A 17,439-nucleotide genomic window follows, 5' to 3' on the forward strand; every position below is an offset into this window, starting at 1 on the left:
TAGCATCTCATTCCTTTCTGCCGTCTCGTTTCTGTCCACAAGCCAGGAGGGATGATGGGATGGGATCTGCGTGTTGAGGTGTGGGAAGATGTAGGAGAATCTGGAGGTAATGTGAAAATGAGCTCCTAATCTGGTTAAAGGCTGCCGCCCGCTTCTGTAAATGCTAATATGCGAGTGCAATAATCATTTCAACTCCATGTTGGAATAACGGCTGGAAAGAGACGGAGCATGGAACACACAGCAGTTGGGGAGGGTTCAGAACCTCACGGCAAGTTTTATCTTGTGCTAATGATTAAAAACAAACCAAGAATTCTGACTCGGTACCCCAGAGAGAAGCACCTGTGGCAGCAGTTCCAGACCACTGGGGCCTGACGAGCGTTGCACACCTGGATATTGCCTGGGTTCCTCGAAAAATGATGGTCCAGTTAAAGCCAGTTCCATCCCACTGTAGGACTGGTGCACTCAGGTGCTGCTAAGAGCTTCTGCTGTGATGGTTGACCTGGCTTTTACATCTCACGCAATGAATGGGCTCGTTTTTAAGTGATTTAGATGGGGAAATCTGAAACGTGGGGGTAGATCCTGGAGAGCCTCCCTTTTCAAGTGACACTGGCGTTTGATGGTCCTCGCAGGGAGCTGCAGGCCTCGTTCCCCGCTGTGATTTGCTGTCTGCAGCCATTCGACGGTGTCTTAAATGGTCAGGAGCTGCTGGCGTCTGCTGCCACACGCGTCTATATTGGGAACCCAAGTATACGTGGGGCCCGCGCGCACACACACACCTCCAGTCAAACATATGCCTTTCGTATATGTCAGGCCGCGTTGGTCTAACCCCGTCCAGGACCCGGTCCCTGCAGACCGGAAGTGAGCCTGACCGCACGACGCGCTGTGTTTATGTCAGAGCTGAAGCCTGACCTGTCACACCCTCGAACAGTGGACCAGAAACGGTATGTGGCCTGTTTAAATCGATCGTTTCTCGAATGTAAACGCCTGCGATCCCTCAAAGGATTGTTTGATGGGGCTGTCATTCGAGTTATTCGCCTACGGCTGTCGATCCTTTCTGACATGCTAACGTCAGCTAGCATTCTAGCAAGCTAACCTTGAGCTAGTGCAGCAACAAACTTGTTTTTGCTATTTAAGGTATTATTGTTATTTCAGGTCTTTTTCGTTATTTGAGTTATTATTGAGTAAACAAACACTGTTGTTTAGTTATTTGCAATAAATACCCGATGTAGCAACCGCCGGTCATTGGTTTACGTTTGCAACTACGTCCGTATTTTTAATAGCAGAATATTATAAACCTGTACACCAAATATCCTGGCATGTTATATAAACTGCCTACAGAAAACGATTTTGTGATTTGTGATTTTGTTGGTTTTTGAAAAGTCACACGTTTGACAGATCAAATATGATCAGTGTTTTATGCAGATCTACTCCAAATACAGGTAGATTTATAGTAAATTCCAGAAACTCATGCGAGTACCTTTGTGCGTATATTTAGCGTGGGAGATCTATTGCATTATATATGAAGTAGTTATATTGATTGCTTGGATGGTTTAAAAAGTGGAACTGACTGGGTTTAACCCCCAGTATGAAGCCTAATAATGTAGTAGCATCTTTTTAAAAAAAAAAGAAAAAAAAAAAAAGATTGAGATCTGGTGTTTTGGTTGTTTTTTCCAGTGTGGCCTTGCGACACCCCGGCCCGGGTGTCATGGTCCTCAGTTACACATGAGCTCTACTATGTGGTACATAATGCAAAGCATTCAGAGTAAGTACTCCTTGTCCGAGCGGCTCATCCGCACCATCGCAGCCATCCGCTCGTTCCCCCACGACAACGTGGAAGATCTTATCCGCAAGGTGGGTGTTCTTTTGTCGTCCTGTGAGCACCGTATTCCATCAGGTTGTTCTCATCCCAATTTTGTTGAACTCCTCGTTCCCCCGTGCCTCAGGGAGCTGATGTGAACCGGATGCACGGGACACTGAAACCCCTGCACTGTGCATGCATGGTTGCTGACGCTGACTGCGTGGAGCTGCTGTTGCACAATGGTGCAGAGGTACGCCGTGTGTGTCATTTATCTCGTTTACACCTGCAACATTCTCTGAGCCCACCGGTGGTGATTGGGAACTCGACAGTGTTTTTTTTAAATTGATTTCTCCCTCCGTTTATTTTGCAGGTGAACGCTTTAGACGGATATAACCGCACAGCCTTGCACTACGCAGCAGAGAAGGATGAGAGCTGTGTGGAGCTGTTGTTGGAGTATGGGGCCCAGCCAGATGCCCTGGATGGTAATAAGGACACCCCACTTCACTGGGCAGCTTTCAAAGATAACCCAGAATGTGTGAAGGCCCTGCTGGAGAACGGTGCCTGTCCCAATGCCCGGGACTACAACAACGACACGCCTTTGAGTTGGGCGGCCATGAAGGGCAACTTGGAGAGCGTCAAGGTGCTGTTGGACTACGGGGCACAGGTCCACGTGACCAACCTGAAGGGACAGACCCCGATCTCTCGACTGGTGGCCTTGTTGGCGCGCGGCCTGGGCACCGAGCAGGAGGAGGAGTGCTTGGACCTGCTGTGCCAGGCAGCGGGACGCTTCGAGATCAGACGGGCCGACGGCACTCTTCCTCGGGAGCTGAACAAGGATCCCCAGCTGCTGGCCAGGCTGACCAGCATGATGGCGCAGGCCCCCACGCTGCGCTCTCTGGCACGATGCGCCGTCCGTCAGAGCCTGGGCGTGCAGTTCCTCCCCACTGCTGTGAAAGATCTTCCCCTACCCGAGACGATCAAAGAATACCTGCTGCTGAGAGACTGAGCTGATCAACCCCCCCAGAGTCTGATGATCCGCTCGTCCCACGTTTAATGACGGATTTCAGGTCCAGGATATCGTCTAACTTCTCGCTCATTACTCAAGCCTTCCTGTTCGCAAGGATTTGATCTGTGGCCTGGAACTTACAAACCAATATTTGCATATGTATTGGTTGTATGACATCTGAATGAACTTTTTGTGTTTAAATTGTTGCTTGGAAACCTCTAACACACGCCTTTTGTATTAATTGGCACCTTTTAATTTAATAGGAAATCGTTTACTTTTGACTAAGGAGACAAAGGCAGGACAATATGAGGCAGACGTGATTGGAAGACTTTTGTTTGCCAAGTAGAATATCCTCATATATCTCCATGTATATATTATATATACTATTTTAGATATATGCTTTAGGTTCCTTAGTGATGAGAGACGTCATTCGTGCTTCGTTTTTGGCTTTATTTTACCGGGATGGGGGGGTCAGTTGCAGCTGCCAGGTGAGATTGTTTAACAGTTACAACTAAAGTGCTTTGTTTTAACTTGAATAAAAGTGGTCAAGGGTGCTCCATTGTGCAAACATTTGCAGGATTATGCTTGAGAAAAGAAGAATATATTAAGGTGAGTGTTAACATGTGGAGATGGTAGAGTTAGTCCTGGTGGAAGGTCCACTGAATAAGCTTACGAAACGTAACATGTTTGTTATAACATCTGTGTTCATCTGCAATTGCCTGTACTTGATTTAGTTTGCTCAGCTGTTTTATCTAAAGTCGGAGCTCCGTTCTTGTTTCGTGTTTTTCCAAGTACCTTTTGTTTTTCAGTCTGATGAAAGTAAATGCCTTTATGATTCAGGAATTCGTTGTCCAATAATACTTGAAAAGCCAGCGGCCGTGTTGTGCTTATGTCATCGTCTTGTATCTGCGTAGGAAAAACACAGCTATTATTGTGTCATTAAAATCTTTATTTATCCGACTGTTCCAGTAAGTCATCCAACTTGCACGGCACCAAGAACCATCAGCACTCCTTTGGTTTACCTTTAAGTGACACTTATATTTTACCTTTAACACAGTAAAAATGACTTTATGTAATCTGTGAAGTTGAAGCTCTTGACAGAAAGCTGCAGCTTTGACATTAAAATGAACATTTGCCTGTTTAACTTGTGTTAAATATTGCTGCCATCCCTAAATGCTCGTTAAATCAGATTTAGGCTCCGCCCACTTCATCCTTGCATTAAGTGCATAAACAAATCAAGGAAACGTTCATCAGAATCAGAAGAAGGTTTATTGCCATTGTTCATGTAATACACAGTATTACACAAACTAGGAATTTGTCATGGTGTGCCGCTGCGACATTCAACATAACACTAGACATCAACACCACACTAGAATAAGATAAATAAAATAAAATAAGACTTGGTCCAGATTGACACATTTAGTCCATTTCCACAACTTGTAGGTAAATTTTGACTTGTTGGTAAAATTATATAAGTGAAATAGAAAAACATGACATTTTATTCTGGGCTGGTCCCATCGAGTATTTATGAAGTCTATGTATAAATAATTAATCTCATATACTTCCCTTCTTCACCTCAGGAGGGTCTTTAAGCCCAGCATAGAGTCCACGATTTGGGAGATGTGTGAAGACACGTCTTGACGGTTTAGTTCTATGATATTCCAGATGTTAACGTGTTTCTATGCATCGGATTTTATTACCTAATCAAACCCTTAATTAGTCGTAATTCTCACTCTGGCCACTAGAGGTCTCCCTATCCTTGTTCCAGAATGCGCGTCACAAGTGTTAAGTAATGATGAGCTTTTATTCATGCAGTGCAGACTCAAATCCAAACCTTGCCGACTGATCTAGTAATCTGTTTTAGCAGGAAAAAACAGATTTCGTTTTCTATTGATATGCTTTGTACTACTTGCTGTCTACCCTTGCTCATGTAAACTTGTTTTGTAAGATTTACAACTAGTGGTCTTCAGCGTCTATATGCCCTATAACTGCATTTATCTTTATGTTACAAAATGAAAATACTTTTGAAAGAGAAGACACGCGCAAACTTTACAATTAAACAAAGGGACCATGAAACACCTACTTTTTAATAATCTATTTAGACTTTTGCTCAACTATAACCTAGAGAGGATTTCTTTCCTCACCCCAAAAGCAATGTTTCGGATTAGCGGTCAGTCATGCCATAAACATCACGTTGTTGATAATTTATAAATTGTATAAATCACAACATCAAGAATTTTTATGTTTCAACGAAACCTCTTCACATATGGCTTCTGGATTGATAATACGACGCTCAGTATGGAACCCGACGTGACAAATCATTATATTATATTATATTATATTATATTATATTATATTATATTATATTATATTATATTATGCCAACTTTACCCAAATACGCAGGTTTCACATGTTTAGTAGTGGATTGTAATTTATGGTTGAAGTGAAATCTCGCGATATTTCGACGTCAAGGGGAGTGTCAAATTCCACGAGAGAGGAGAGGGGAGCCAGAGAGAGGGGCGCAAGGGTGAGTTTGTAAACACTTTATTACTCTTTAAATTCACAATTCTTACGTCGGCGACCTTAAAGTGCGACACTGTAGCGTTCGGTGCGTTAGTTTACAGTGTTTCCCATCGTTCAAACCTCACCTTTGTTGAATTGTCAAACTGTTGTAACAGTGTTTCATTCGGACCCACTGTCTCGCTTTGCGCTCTAGTGTCAGTCCGCTAACCAACTAATGGCTGTATTTTTATGTTCTTTTGGATTTTGCCTGTCCGTAAAACTTTAAAACACCGTAGTTCGTTTCCGTTAAGGCGAAGTGCGTGTTGTTACACATTTGTTGCTGTCCCGTGCGTGAGTAATAGCGCTGTTATTACTTGCTTCGGATGCGCGTTTGGCCTTTCGCTAGGCTAGCCACAACCGCTAGCCACTTTCTTTTTTTTCGTGGATGCAAAAAGTTGACTTTGCATTTTCGACCAATAATATTCGGCTGTTTGATGTTATTGACAGGGTCCGGCACTTCGAACGCTTCAGCTGCCGTTGACTGACGCGCTTTTAGCCAATTGCTGAAAAGAAAAGGCGGTCTTGTTACGGGAAAAGGCAGGGCTAAGTGCGCCCGAATGTCGCCAGACGGCAATGAAGGATAAAAAGACATACTTTTACAAGACAGTCATTGTTGTCTGCACGAAGGAAATAAAGCCTTCACGACCGTGGAATTTTACACTGACATGTCCGGAACCGTATGCATTATGGGATTAGAGGCTTGGCTGTGGAATACGGTGAAATCTGGGTTTCCAGGCGGCAACTCCAACCAACTGAAAGTTAGTTGTAAAAAAAAAAGATATACATAGTATTTGCAATCTGAGCTGCCGAACCCCCCCCAGGATTCACATCCCTGTGTGTGTCAACACCGTCATTAGAAATGTAGGTCATATTTTTTGGCACAGTCGGACCTCATTCCATCACACTGACTGAAAACTATACCAGAACCCAACAAATGGTGTGTGTGATAGACAGTCGATGTTCATTTTTCACCCTGCGGGGAGATTGTCTGAGAATATGTGAACTCTTTAGCTCAGCGCAGCTTCAAGTCTTCTCTGATGATGGTCTATTTGAACTCTGGGCGTCCAGTTCAAAATTAAATTTGAGTTCATTTATATGTGTGTGTGTGTGTGTGTGGGTTCGGTTGGTAACAAGCACAGCTACACACTCTATTCTTGATGATCAGTAATGAATTGAACAGTTTCTTTCCTTATTTCCGTAACTTTTCCCCCCCACTTGCTGGGGTCTCCCCTACCCTTTCGGCAATTCAAGCCACAGATTCCAGTGTCATGGCTGCAGTGTGAGCTATTAATACAGTGTGTTTAGTCAGTTTCCTAGCAGTCTGCATCAAACACTGGATAACTGCGGCCGGTTATAGCCGGGACCTGTTCCCCTACACCTGCTGAGTCGGAGAAATGTAAGTTAACGGCGGCACTTTGGCTGCAGCTCGGTGAAGAAAATGAGGGCAGTTTGAGCATTTCACGTTACCTGATACAAGCTTCCTCCTCACGCCAGATGTGTCTATTTCCCCGCGCCATCCACACCCTCTCTATAACGAGCCGGATTGGGGTTTTTTTGTGTTTGCAGGCACGTCTCTGCCCAAATACACTCGGCAGATTGGAGACAGTTTGTGAGGGTCCTGACACCGGCGTGCCGCCTTTCTCCAGAGCGTGGGAGGTCCGCTTGAGTTTGCAGAGTGAGAGAGAGAGCGAGAGAGAGGGAGATGGGGCTATTGCTCACGTGCACAATGCAGACCCCCTTTTGTTCACGGAAACACGGAGCTGGAGGACACAACGGTTCGGCCTGTTACAGACCCGGTGTCACGGGAGAGCGTTGTATTCCACTGCAAGGTTTCGGCAGTCACGTTTTGGCTCCGGGGCAGCTGTGAGGAGGGAGGAAAATGCACTGACTTCAACATTTGGAAAACGTTCACGCATTTATTCGTTGCCAACATAATGAATAATGTGTCCTGTCCAATCATTTTCGACTGCACGCTTGATCCATGTTGTAGGCGCTGCGGTACGCCAGCATCACGGTTTGCGTTGTGTGATAGTCAGTCCACGTGCGCTCCAGACGGCGCGCGATGAAACGCCATTCATAAACAGAGTAAAGTAGCGCCGCCACAGCCACGGCAGCATCTTCAGCAGGAGGTTCAGGAGGTGATGTAAGCAGCATTTCACTATTCGATGATTAAAGCCTCGGCCGCTCTGCCCTGTAGTGATTTGCCGTTTCAGTATTCAGTAGCTTTTGTTTACTGTAGCCTCTCCACTCGCCTGTGCACCCGGGCCCCTAATGCGAGAGGGCTGCCGTACTGTCAGTTGGACGGCGTTGTGCAACAGCTGCAGATGCAACCCACTGCCAGCACAAAGTGCTGAAACATTTATGTTCCTCACCAGCCCTCCAAGGTCTCTGACTTGAATGTGAATGGGATTTTCTCAGAAAGATTGTGGATTACCTTCTCTTCGGGAAACATAACAATCCGCTCTCTCAGCTGAGACATAGCAGGGCGCAGTTTGGAGCCCGGCTCTGACTGCGTGAACCCGTGACCTTCTGATCACTCGAAGGACTGCTCTGCCCCCTGGACGTAAGCCACCCCAAACCTGGGCGGGTCGTGTGTGTTGAATGAGGAGGCAGATGTTTGGGAGGTGCCACGAAGGTGCGAAGAGGGAGTGGTAATGAGAGAAGGAGGGATTGGAAATGAGGGGAAAATGAAAGAGAGAGAGAGAGAGAGAGAAATGTCTTTGTGTAAAGGGTAGCTGCTCCTCATTGGCCGGCCAGAATCCCCCCTGTGTGAAGAAGTATCACCAGGGAAACTTGGTCTCGCTGCCTCTGTGCGTGTTTTCCTCCGTGCCAGAGTTATTTTTAAATAGTATTTGGCTTCCTGCTCGGACCGAAGACGACAAGCCACAGCATCCCTATTTTGTTGTTTTTAGGATTTACCAGTCCGCAAATCGAGGCGAAGCCGCAACAATGTTCTCCTCTGCTCCTCTCCCACAGTTTCATTGCAAGCTCTTTGCAAAGATGGGGGACGACCGGCCTTTCGTGTGCAGCGCTCCTGGTTGTGGACAGGTAAGTTTGTTCCGTACTTGGCTTGCGCGTGCCGAGAGGTGGCGAAGCGCGGTAGATTTGAGGTTTTATAGGAAATGGATCGGTCGTGTATTTTAGGAAGCCTCCTCATGTGGAACTTGGTGCGAGCTGTCAGTTTGTCCTGCGAGACGCTGCCGTCTCCTTCAGCAGTGACTCACTGGACGCTCCAGTGAGTCACCAGAGCACAGTTATTGTTTCAGCCTGTCACTGCTGGCTTTAGCGCCTGCAGACACAGGTTCGAGCCGTGCCAGTGACTCAGCTGAGTGCCAATAATGCACCCACATGCCAACAGCGGGCTGTTTTGGTGGATTTGGACATTCTGCACAGGAAATATGGTTTACTTCTTTCTTTTTTTAAAATAACTGTTATGGCGTTTGGAACTGATTTTAAAGCTGTAGTTCAGAGCCACATAGTTAACCACACAATTGATTTATGAACTAATGTTAAGTTTGGCTGATTTGATCATTTTTGAAGGTTTCATTTGAATGTTATTCTTAGTATATTTATTTCATGATCATTTTGACTTTAGTTTGGAATAGGGAACTAAAAATGTTGGTGGCGTAATTGTGCAGCTGATTGTGGAGGTCTTTGGGGCTGAATGGTATAATATAAGAATGCTTTAATACTGGTTAAAATGGATTTTATAGTTTATAGGACCCAAGTGAAGAACAATTAAGATAACAAGAGACCTTAGGGAAAGCAGTTTATTTTAAGCAGCTTTTAATGATGAAAACAGTGGGACCGCTGAGCTGCAGAACCACCTTTAGGGCACAAAGCTGCATCACAGCCAAGATTTAGCTCAGGATAATATTTATGGATCTTCTTTTTTTGCTAATTTTGCTAATTACTTGTCTTGAAATGACTCCAGTATTGTTTTACTGTTATTCCAAAGAGAATCACTGGTGTAGGTGGTCATTTTGTAATGACTGGCTTTGGTTGAAAACAGGCGTAGAGCAACATGTGTTGAAGACTTTGATGGATGGCCTAACACTAGCTGCTCTGCTTGGTCAGACTCTTGATTTTATCAGAGAACTGACTTACTTTTTGCTAAAGTTAATCGTTAATAAATAAAACCAACTGCCTTTTTTTTTAGGAGGCAGTAACATAGATCACAACCATCTTTTTGTTCCATCAACATCATGTTATAAAACCATTTCCAGCCCTTTTCCTTTTAACTAAATATCCTCACACGCTTTCTGTTTTTAAAATGAGTGTTGGTGTGTTTCTGTTGACGGATGCGTGCTGTTGAAAGCATCATCTTTTTGGCAGGAGTAATAAAAACTATGAAAAACGGGGGCCGATTCTCTGCATCTTCACCTCTTATGATCCCCTATAATGTTGAATTTATTTCTATATTCCAGTCTCTTTACTTTGATTCTCAATTGAGGATTTTCAAAGCTTTAAGACAGACACATTGATGTTACCTGATTTTCATGTTCCCACAATGTTTTAATGCTTCCTTTTACAAGCAACATTGGTGTACCGGGAAAGTCTGAATCATTCCGCTACTAGATGGAGGGGGATTTTTTCTTTTATGAGCCAATCACAACAACAACAGCAGACATTATATGATGACCTGTGTTTACCGTGTGGTGAGGGGTAATCCTAGCTGTAGGATCTCATACAGGGAGATTAGTCTGAGATAGTTTCCTGTACAGCTGCCCTATTCAGAGGGACAGACAGACAGATCAGACATGCAGTTGTATTGGTGATGCTGCCTGCTGTGGCTAAAAATAAGCTCCTTTGACACTTGACTGTGTTTCCACTTCACCCTCTCACGACTGAGCTTGCAGTAGCAAGGCAGCGCCTCAAAATAGGTTCCAAGGAAGGAATGGTGAATAGGCTGGGGCCAGAGCCAAGATTATTCCTCCTCCGCTTCTCACTGATTCACCTCACCACTTCTCACTTCTCCAAAGATGCGTCTCAGATGGTGCCTGTCAGTGCACCGCTTTGAGGCTCTAAAACGTTCTGCTTCGGCCCGCATGATAGAGGCACTGCTGAGTGTGGGACAGTGATGTTTGCTTTCAAACAGACCTGGCAGCATTTGTCCTGGTGTGCCAACTTATTTATGCATATTTGCCTAATTTGTTTGTTTCGCTTCTCATTTTGATATTTTTACCTGCATCTCTGCTCTCAACAAGAATGTTATTTCTCACCCATTTAAGCCCTTTTCTTGTTAAAAGATTGTGTTAAGATACTGGGGGCCCTATCTTCAAGCTATACTGTGTCTATTTAGGCACAAGTAATTGTAAACCACAGGGTTCCTGTTTCTGAATTGTTTGGCATATAATGTGTAGAGGCTGTATAGTATATGTAATATGATTTCTGGGTTGACATTAAGATACTTTAGGTCACTGGGACATGTAAATAAATACTCAAAGGCCCCAGACCGTGTATAACACATTGGTATTTCCTTTGTTCACATGTTCCAGAGGTTTACCAATGAGGACCACTTGGCTGTACACAAACACAAGCACGAGATGACGCTGAAATTTGGACCAGCGAGGACGGATTCTGTTATTATTGCAGGTTCGTTTACGCATTGTACAAACAGTTTTTTTCTTCTTCTTCTTTTTAAAAATTTTTCCCAGTAAAGCTAATTTGCATATTTCAACATCAAACATGTTCAGGCTTTACTCAGCACTTTTGTGCCTACTACTTCTAAAAAAAAAAAAAACACTCCCAAAAACATTAATAACCCCTGCCTCTACTGTCAGCACAAAGTGTGAAGACATTTGAATTATTTCTGCTCTGTTCTGTTTTATTTCCTTGTTCTTTCTTTTGCTAGACCAGACACCAACTCCTACCCGCTTCCTGAAGAACTGCGAGGAGGTCGGACTGTTCAATGAGCTGGCCAGCTCTTTTGAACAAGACGAGGATGACAAGAGAGCAAAACATTCTGTAAGAACGTTAAATGTAATCATTTAATCCTTACGAAGTACTACACAAAAGGTTTTTTGTGGTCATATTTCATACATCAGTGTATAAAAGTATAGTCAGCTGTCTTTATCTCTGTCTTATCAGATTCCTGCATCGAACAATGTGGCCTTGGACATGAGCCTGCAGACGCCATCCGATGTGAAGGTGAAAAAAGAAGCTCCTGTAGAGGTTGACTCGTCGCCACCAGACAGCCCTGAATCTATTTCTGGAAATTCAGACCACAGCAGAGAAGCTCTGGTGAAAGCAAAGGTAGAGAAGTGGGAGGAGGGTGGATTACACGCTTGTGGAAAACTAAATGATGAAGAAAGCGTTTGGCTTGTGATACCTGTCATTACGCCTTGAGAAAGTGATGGTTCCTCTGACGCTTTGAAAGTACCGTGTCTTTCACTGACTTCACTGCGCTAAAGCTGGCGAATCGTGTCTCTTTCTCCCAGGATACCCCTCCTAGGAGTTCAGCCCCGACCCCGACTATTGTCCGTCCAGGCTCCCTCCCCCTACACCTCGGCTTCGATGCCCTTCAGCCCACCATGCCCTCACCCACGTCTGTCATCACACAGGCACCACCTTCCAATCGCACTAGTCTGGGGTGAGTACTGGCCATCACTCACGCTTCTGATAGCAGCATTTCCACACCTGAGATATGACTTAACATTTATTCTTTGTACCTCTGTAGTTCTCCAACCAGCCACTACCCCATGATGATGCTTCCCACTGGTCCAGCCTTATCTGTGCTCCCTGGTCCAGTGCACATACCCTCTGTCATCAATGTAACGCACACACTCTAAAGTTGGGCTTCAGTACTTGCTGTAGGTTGTTACTACATCTGTATTTGCACGTTACATGGTTTCCAGTTGGCTCGACCCATGTGCATGGTACCCAACATTCCTGGGATCCCGGGTCCTCCTCTAGGAGGTAGCAGCAGCGGCTCTAACTCCCCCTCAGGCTATAGCATCCACTCAGAAGCCAAGATGGTCAGTCCCAATTTAGCTCTTTATTTTTATCTGTTACTTTGTTCTTCTGTTTCTGCATGTTTACCTTCCAGCCACTCTCATCACCAGTTTGTTTGTACATCATATGACTGTTATTTCAGTTAGATTTATTTTAGTTCACCCTTACACCATGCTGTCACGCTGTCTTTACGGTTACTTTTTACTTTTTGAGGTGTTTAGTCTCTATTCTGACCTAAAGTAACTGAGGTCTGGTAACAGAATTGAATGAAAGAAGCTGAAAAATTGCCATTTGATTTTTAAGATCTTCTCTACAACAGCAGACGTATTTGTGTAACTGTTCCACCGTTGTCTTGTAGCGGCTGAAGGCTGCTCTGTCCCAGCAGAGTCCATCGGGTCACAGTATGGGAATCATGTCGACAGGCAGCAGCCCGATGGTACCTCAGAGGGCAGAACAGAACCAACTGCTTGTCCAACAGCCTGATGCGCCATCACCTGCTCAACCTCAGGTACTCAGTGTTTAATAGCTGACCGAGTAATTTACTTCTCCGAAGCAGGAAACGCAGCTGTGTTTATTTTGATTACATGAAACGAAGAAATAAAATGTCTGAACAACAGCAATGATGACTCACACTTTTCTTTTCTCATTTTCAATTCTCCGCCATTTCGGCCGCCAGGTATCTCCAGCCCAGCCTACAGGTGGGCGTCGGCGGCGGACGGTAGACGACGACCCAGACGAGCGAAGGCAGCGCTTCCTTGAGAGGAACCGAGCAGCGGCATCACGCTGCAGGCAAAAGCGCAAGCTGTGGGTCTTTTCCCTGGAGAAAAAGGCCGAGGAGCTCGGCACTCTGAACATCTCACTGTCGGTGAGGGGGACTCTCATTAACTTGGCTGAAGCCTGTAACATGCGTTATTGCAGCTATATATAAAGATAGAACAAAATCTCATAAATGAAAAGGCAGATGTAGCAGTGATTTTGACTTGGAGTCTGCACACCAGTAAAGAGTTTGTAAAGCTGCGGTAAAAATCAACAGCGTTTTCAGGCTTGTGAGATGGTTAAGTTCACTCGTTCTTGCTGCATTGTTGCATTTTCCCACTTTTATTCATGCACCCATTAAATTAATGTGCAGGGTGGGGTCTGAGAGCAGGCCACATCTGTAAATACATCACCCACAAATATTTGTTCTGCACAGTTTTATAAGGGTTCCTCACTGTAGGCATGTGAAGAATAATGTACTGGGCTGTCCAGCCAGAGGCCTGACCCAAAATGCAGGAGACACAACGTGCTTAAGTCAATAAAAGGGAGTTTATTAAAAACTCAGCAGGAAGGTAAATCCAAAAGCAAATAAACAAAACGGCTCCGAGGGCAGGTAACTGGCTCTCTAAGGGAGGCACTAAGAGAGAGAAAACAGGAAGTATGGCCTGTGCAACAGGAAAAACCACAAAGCAAAAGGTTAAGCGCTGGTGCTGACCCAGACCAAAACATGCAGAATTATCTGGCACTGCAGGGACGCCTCGGCCTTTTAGAGTGAAACGGGTTGGCGACAGAGAATGACAGAAGGAGAGAGGGAACCAAAACAAGGCACCGGATGTACAGAAAAAACCAGCACTATGACCAATAAGTGAGTTTAGATAGGAACACTCTCCTGTACTCGGATTCTTTTAGGACCAAGTGTAAGCGCTATGACATGGAGGCTTGAAGAGTTACAATTATTATTAGATGTTCTGTACCGTTGCAAATCTGACATGAATGTGTTCTCCGGTCCTCCAGAATGAAGTATCTCTGTTGCGGAATGAGGTGGCTCATTTGAAGCAGCTGCTGTTGGCCCACAAGGACTGTCCAGTGACCACCCTACAGAAGAAGACTGCCTATCTAGGTGGGACAGGGCAACAGTTCTGCTGCTAACCACTAAAGGTGTTTGGAGCTTATGTTCTGTGTAATTCACTGTTTGTGTTCTGCCTTTTTCTCTGTAGCTGCAGAAGGGAACATGAAAGATACATCAGAGCCTACTGGTTCTCCTGCTCCTGTCATCCAACACAGCTCGTTGGCCCCCGGCCCCTCTTTGGGGCAAAACGGCCTGAGCTCAAGAGCGGCAGCTGAGGCCATGGCTGTGCTGGCAGGGATGGGTCACCAGCAGAGGGCCGAGGGCGGAACATCTCACATTATCATGGCTGCACAGTCCCAGTCCGCCGCCAGATGATGAGCAATGCCTCCCAGCCCAGAGTTGCCTCATCCAGGGGTAAAACAGAACAATGGACTGTCCCTACACCCTATCTAGTCTTGGAGCCCCGATGGCTAACCTGCCCCCTTTTCCCTAGGCAGTGCTCATCTGCTCTCTCTGAGACTCCGGTAGAGCCACGGTGCTGTGGCCTGGAGCTCAGCAGCAGCCTTCTGGGAATGGACTGAGATGTTTGAGAGAGCTTCCTGCTCACTTTGCCATAGATTACAGGGGCTGGACTCCAACCTCCCATCCTGCTTTCTCTCTGCACCCACGCTCAGCTGTCCTCACAGTCAGACTGACTCCTCGCTGGACTTCAGGACTGCATTACTACAAGTGCACTGCTTACATCAACCTCCCAGCGGACCCCCGCCGCGAAGTTCTGTTCAAATTGGTTACCTAACAGCATAGAGGGCTTCACAGTGGGAATAGTGCCTTTTGATTGTCAACGTTTTAAGCCATGCACAGACCCTTGCGTGCCACCCTAGCCCACAACTCCGTGTCTTCAAAAGCAGGTGTTGCGTGCACATCTGTCACTCCAATTTCGAGTATTTATCCATCTTCCATCTTAATAAGATCTCAACACGGACCCACGATCCTTACCTCATTTCTACTGTTCTTGACACAGTCCTTTACCGATGTGTGCGAATGGCTCTGCGCGTATATAATTGTGTACATCAGAACATACCAGCGTGTGCGCCCCTGATCTGATAGGTTATCATTAGCGTGTGACTTATTTCAGTCCGGTGGTCCTCTCCTCCAGACAGTCTGTGCAGCTACGTGTTTTTGTTGTCCATGATTGGCAGGTTCTCCCAGTCCTCCACAGAAACTAGGTTCGTTTGAACATGAGCTTTTTCTAACCTGAAGGGAAGCAGAGTCACCCCCACTCTTTCTCCCTTTCCTCGAGAACATTTGTATGGACCTTTTCTGGTGGATGTGCTTCTCAGCGTTGCTCTTGTCTCACTGTTACTTTCACACTTCTCAGGATGGTTTCACATCCTTGCTGCTTGTCAGAGGTGTGTTGAACCCCCTCGGTCCCTTTTCTTCTTACCAAACTGAACTAACTAAGCCATAATGACCACCAGTTACTTAGCCTTGGATATGAAGTGAACTGCTTGACTGTTAATATTTTCCTCTCTGCTACTGTTACTTGCACTTGCTTGTTAGACGCAGACTCTCATGGTCTGATAACTCTGCCTTACGTTCACACCAGTGCCTGTGATAATCCCTGATTTCTTCATTGATTTGTCAAACCTTATTAAAGGGTTTTAATATGATACAAAACAGGGTCGTGTGCGAACTTTTCTGGTTGATTGCTGGCTAGTAAAAGCCCCTAACTGGATTTGAAACGAGTCCTGCAGTCTCCTGAAAGTCGTCCAGCACTTGGATGTCACCTGGTGGGGAAACGCAGCAAAAACATCTTCGCTGGTCAAACTCCAAGTCAGGAAAAATCCGTCTCGGTTTCCCACTGAGGCATCAGTGTATTTCCCCTATTTTAGCCCTGAGTAAGCTGTTTGCCTTCCTTTCTCTTCCTCCTGTATCTCCTTCACACTTCTGTCCCTCGTGGTCACATACTGGACTTATAATATGTGATACTTCAAAAGCGAGATATATGTCCATTAACACGCGGGCATGTTTGTATGCACTAAAATGCAAACTTGTTGTTGTATTGTTTTCAAGTTTTTTGCAGTTCTCTCTCTTTTTTCCCCAATCATATAAAGAATACTTTCTATAGTATGTACTGTATCCACAAATGGGAGGTTACGAAGCAATTTTCATCCCCTTTGACTGAACCTATTGTCCTGCAGTCCCAAAGTTGGTCCCAGTGTGATGTATTAAGGAGCTGGTGCTATATTTGACTGGCTGTTCTGTTCTACATGGTTGAGAAAACTCATTTAGCTTCCATTTAATTCACGGCAGTAGCACCTTTTCTTTCAGGGCCTTTGTTGTGCTATTTACAGTACCACACAATCCGGTTGCTCCCGACTGTAATGCATATAAGAATGAATTTCTTCAAAAGTTATCATTTTGTCTTTTCTCTAAAGAAAAAAGTCATTTTCCCCCAAAATGATATTTCCTTTTCAGTGTGTCTGTGAGAAATTTGGTATTGTTGACTCACTGTGTTTAAGTTATTTTTTTTTAATTGGCCAACTAACAATTGTCATTATCATCATATTGATGTTAGCTAGTGAAATAATGTGAAATGAGAAATTTAATGAAACAAGTAATATTGTGTATTAATGTTTTTTCACACTCCCATTGTTTGGACATATATCTATCTATCTATCTATATAGATATATATATATATAGATATATATATAGATATAGATATAGATATCCTTGTTCTGTACATATCTGTACTATATGAATATATTTACTTTTCCATGCATGTCCAAGTAAATTACTATGAACACTTACATTGCTGCAGTTTTAATTAAAGAAACATCATAATGGACATTTATAAAGATCGTGTTTTGTCTTGGAATCTTGGATAGTAGCAAGATAAGCTATTTAATCCTGATATCTTTGTTTGACCGATATAATATTTGACCGATAAGAATTAGAACCTGCTTCATGCCTCAGCTGTAGAAACCAGACATTTTTTGCTCCATTTGTTAATAATTGGCTGATAAAAAAAATTCCTTGGGAACCAACCAGGAATTCAGTAATTTGTATCCAAGTTACCGTAACTGGCATTTCAGATATGATCAAGTAATGCATTCCTTTAGCAGAATTTATGCTGTTAGAAGAATATATACGCGGCCCATTGTACCATTACTAACCTATCCATAGCATTTATAATGTGTAAAGGGATGAATTGTTGTGACTCAATTGTCATAATATTAAGGTCAATAGAATGAATCAGAATACTGAGAGAAATAAATGCATCACTCAAAACT

At 44.4% G+C, this 17,439-nt stretch overlaps 2 protein-coding genes across 6 annotated transcripts; both read left to right on the plus strand.

Moving 5' to 3' along the window:
- The first annotated feature begins 647 nt into the window (after window positions 1–647).
- On the plus strand, window positions 648–3,768 carry asb8 (ankyrin repeat and SOCS box containing 8). The gene is made up of 4 exons (XM_003963099.3): window positions 648–941; window positions 1,675–1,851; window positions 1,944–2,048; window positions 2,169–3,768. The coding sequence occupies exons 2-4, from the start codon at window positions 1,723–1,725 to the stop codon at window positions 2,802–2,804; spliced, it is 870 nt and encodes a 289-aa protein (XP_003963148.1). The 5' UTR covers window positions 648–941; window positions 1,675–1,722; the 3' UTR covers window positions 2,805–3,768.
- Window positions 3,769–5,281: 1,513 nt separating this feature from the next.
- On the plus strand, window positions 5,282–17,004 carry atf7a (activating transcription factor 7a). Of its 5 annotated transcripts, none has more exons than XM_011621920.2 (12): window positions 5,282–5,331; window positions 8,343–8,414; window positions 10,865–10,961; window positions 11,221–11,333; window positions 11,457–11,621; window positions 11,807–11,958; window positions 12,046–12,139; window positions 12,224–12,343; window positions 12,679–12,828; window positions 12,997–13,185; window positions 14,091–14,196; window positions 14,294–17,004. In XM_011621920.2, the coding sequence occupies exons 2-12, from the start codon at window positions 8,367–8,369 to the stop codon at window positions 14,518–14,520; spliced, it is 1,461 nt and encodes a 486-aa protein (XP_011620222.1). In that variant the 5' UTR covers window positions 5,282–5,331; window positions 8,343–8,366; the 3' UTR covers window positions 14,521–17,004. The 5 variants fall into 5 exon arrangements, with proteins under 5 accessions (XP_011620222.1, XP_029689763.1, XP_029689764.1 ...); XM_029833903.1 differs by lacking the exon at window positions 5,282–5,331 and adding an exon at window positions 5,364–6,124; XM_029833904.1 differs by lacking the exon at window positions 5,282–5,331 and adding an exon at window positions 6,793–7,041.
- The last annotated feature ends 435 nt before the right edge of the window (window positions 17,005–17,439 follow it).

The sequence above is a fragment of the Takifugu rubripes genome, chromosome 3 (assembly GCF_901000725.2).
Source record: "Takifugu rubripes chromosome 3, fTakRub1.2, whole genome shotgun sequence".
In the NCBI taxonomy this organism is placed as follows: domain Eukaryota; kingdom Metazoa; phylum Chordata; class Actinopteri; order Tetraodontiformes; family Tetraodontidae; genus Takifugu; species Takifugu rubripes.

Coding starts and splice junctions, on each gene's coding strand:
- atf7a (XM_029833903.1), top strand. CDS start 6,032: ATGTCCGGAACCGTATGCATTATGGGATTAGAGGCTTGGCTGTGGAAT. Junction 11,622..11,806: donor AAGCTCTGGTGAAAGCAAAG/GTAGAGAAGTGG, acceptor TCTTTCTCCCAG/GATACCCCTCCTAGGAGTTC. Junction 12,829..12,996: donor CATCACCTGCTCAACCTCAG/GTACTCAGTGTT, acceptor TTCGGCCGCCAG/GTATCTCCAGCCCAGCCTAC.
- asb8 (XM_003963099.3), top strand. CDS start 1,723: ATGAGCTCTACTATGTGGTACATAATGCAAAGCATTCAGAGTAAGTAC. Junction 1,852..1,943: donor TGGAAGATCTTATCCGCAAG/GTGGGTGTTCTT, acceptor CCCGTGCCTCAG/GGAGCTGATGTGAACCGGAT. Junction 2,049..2,168: donor TGTTGCACAATGGTGCAGAG/GTACGCCGTGTG, acceptor TTTATTTTGCAG/GTGAACGCTTTAGACGGATA.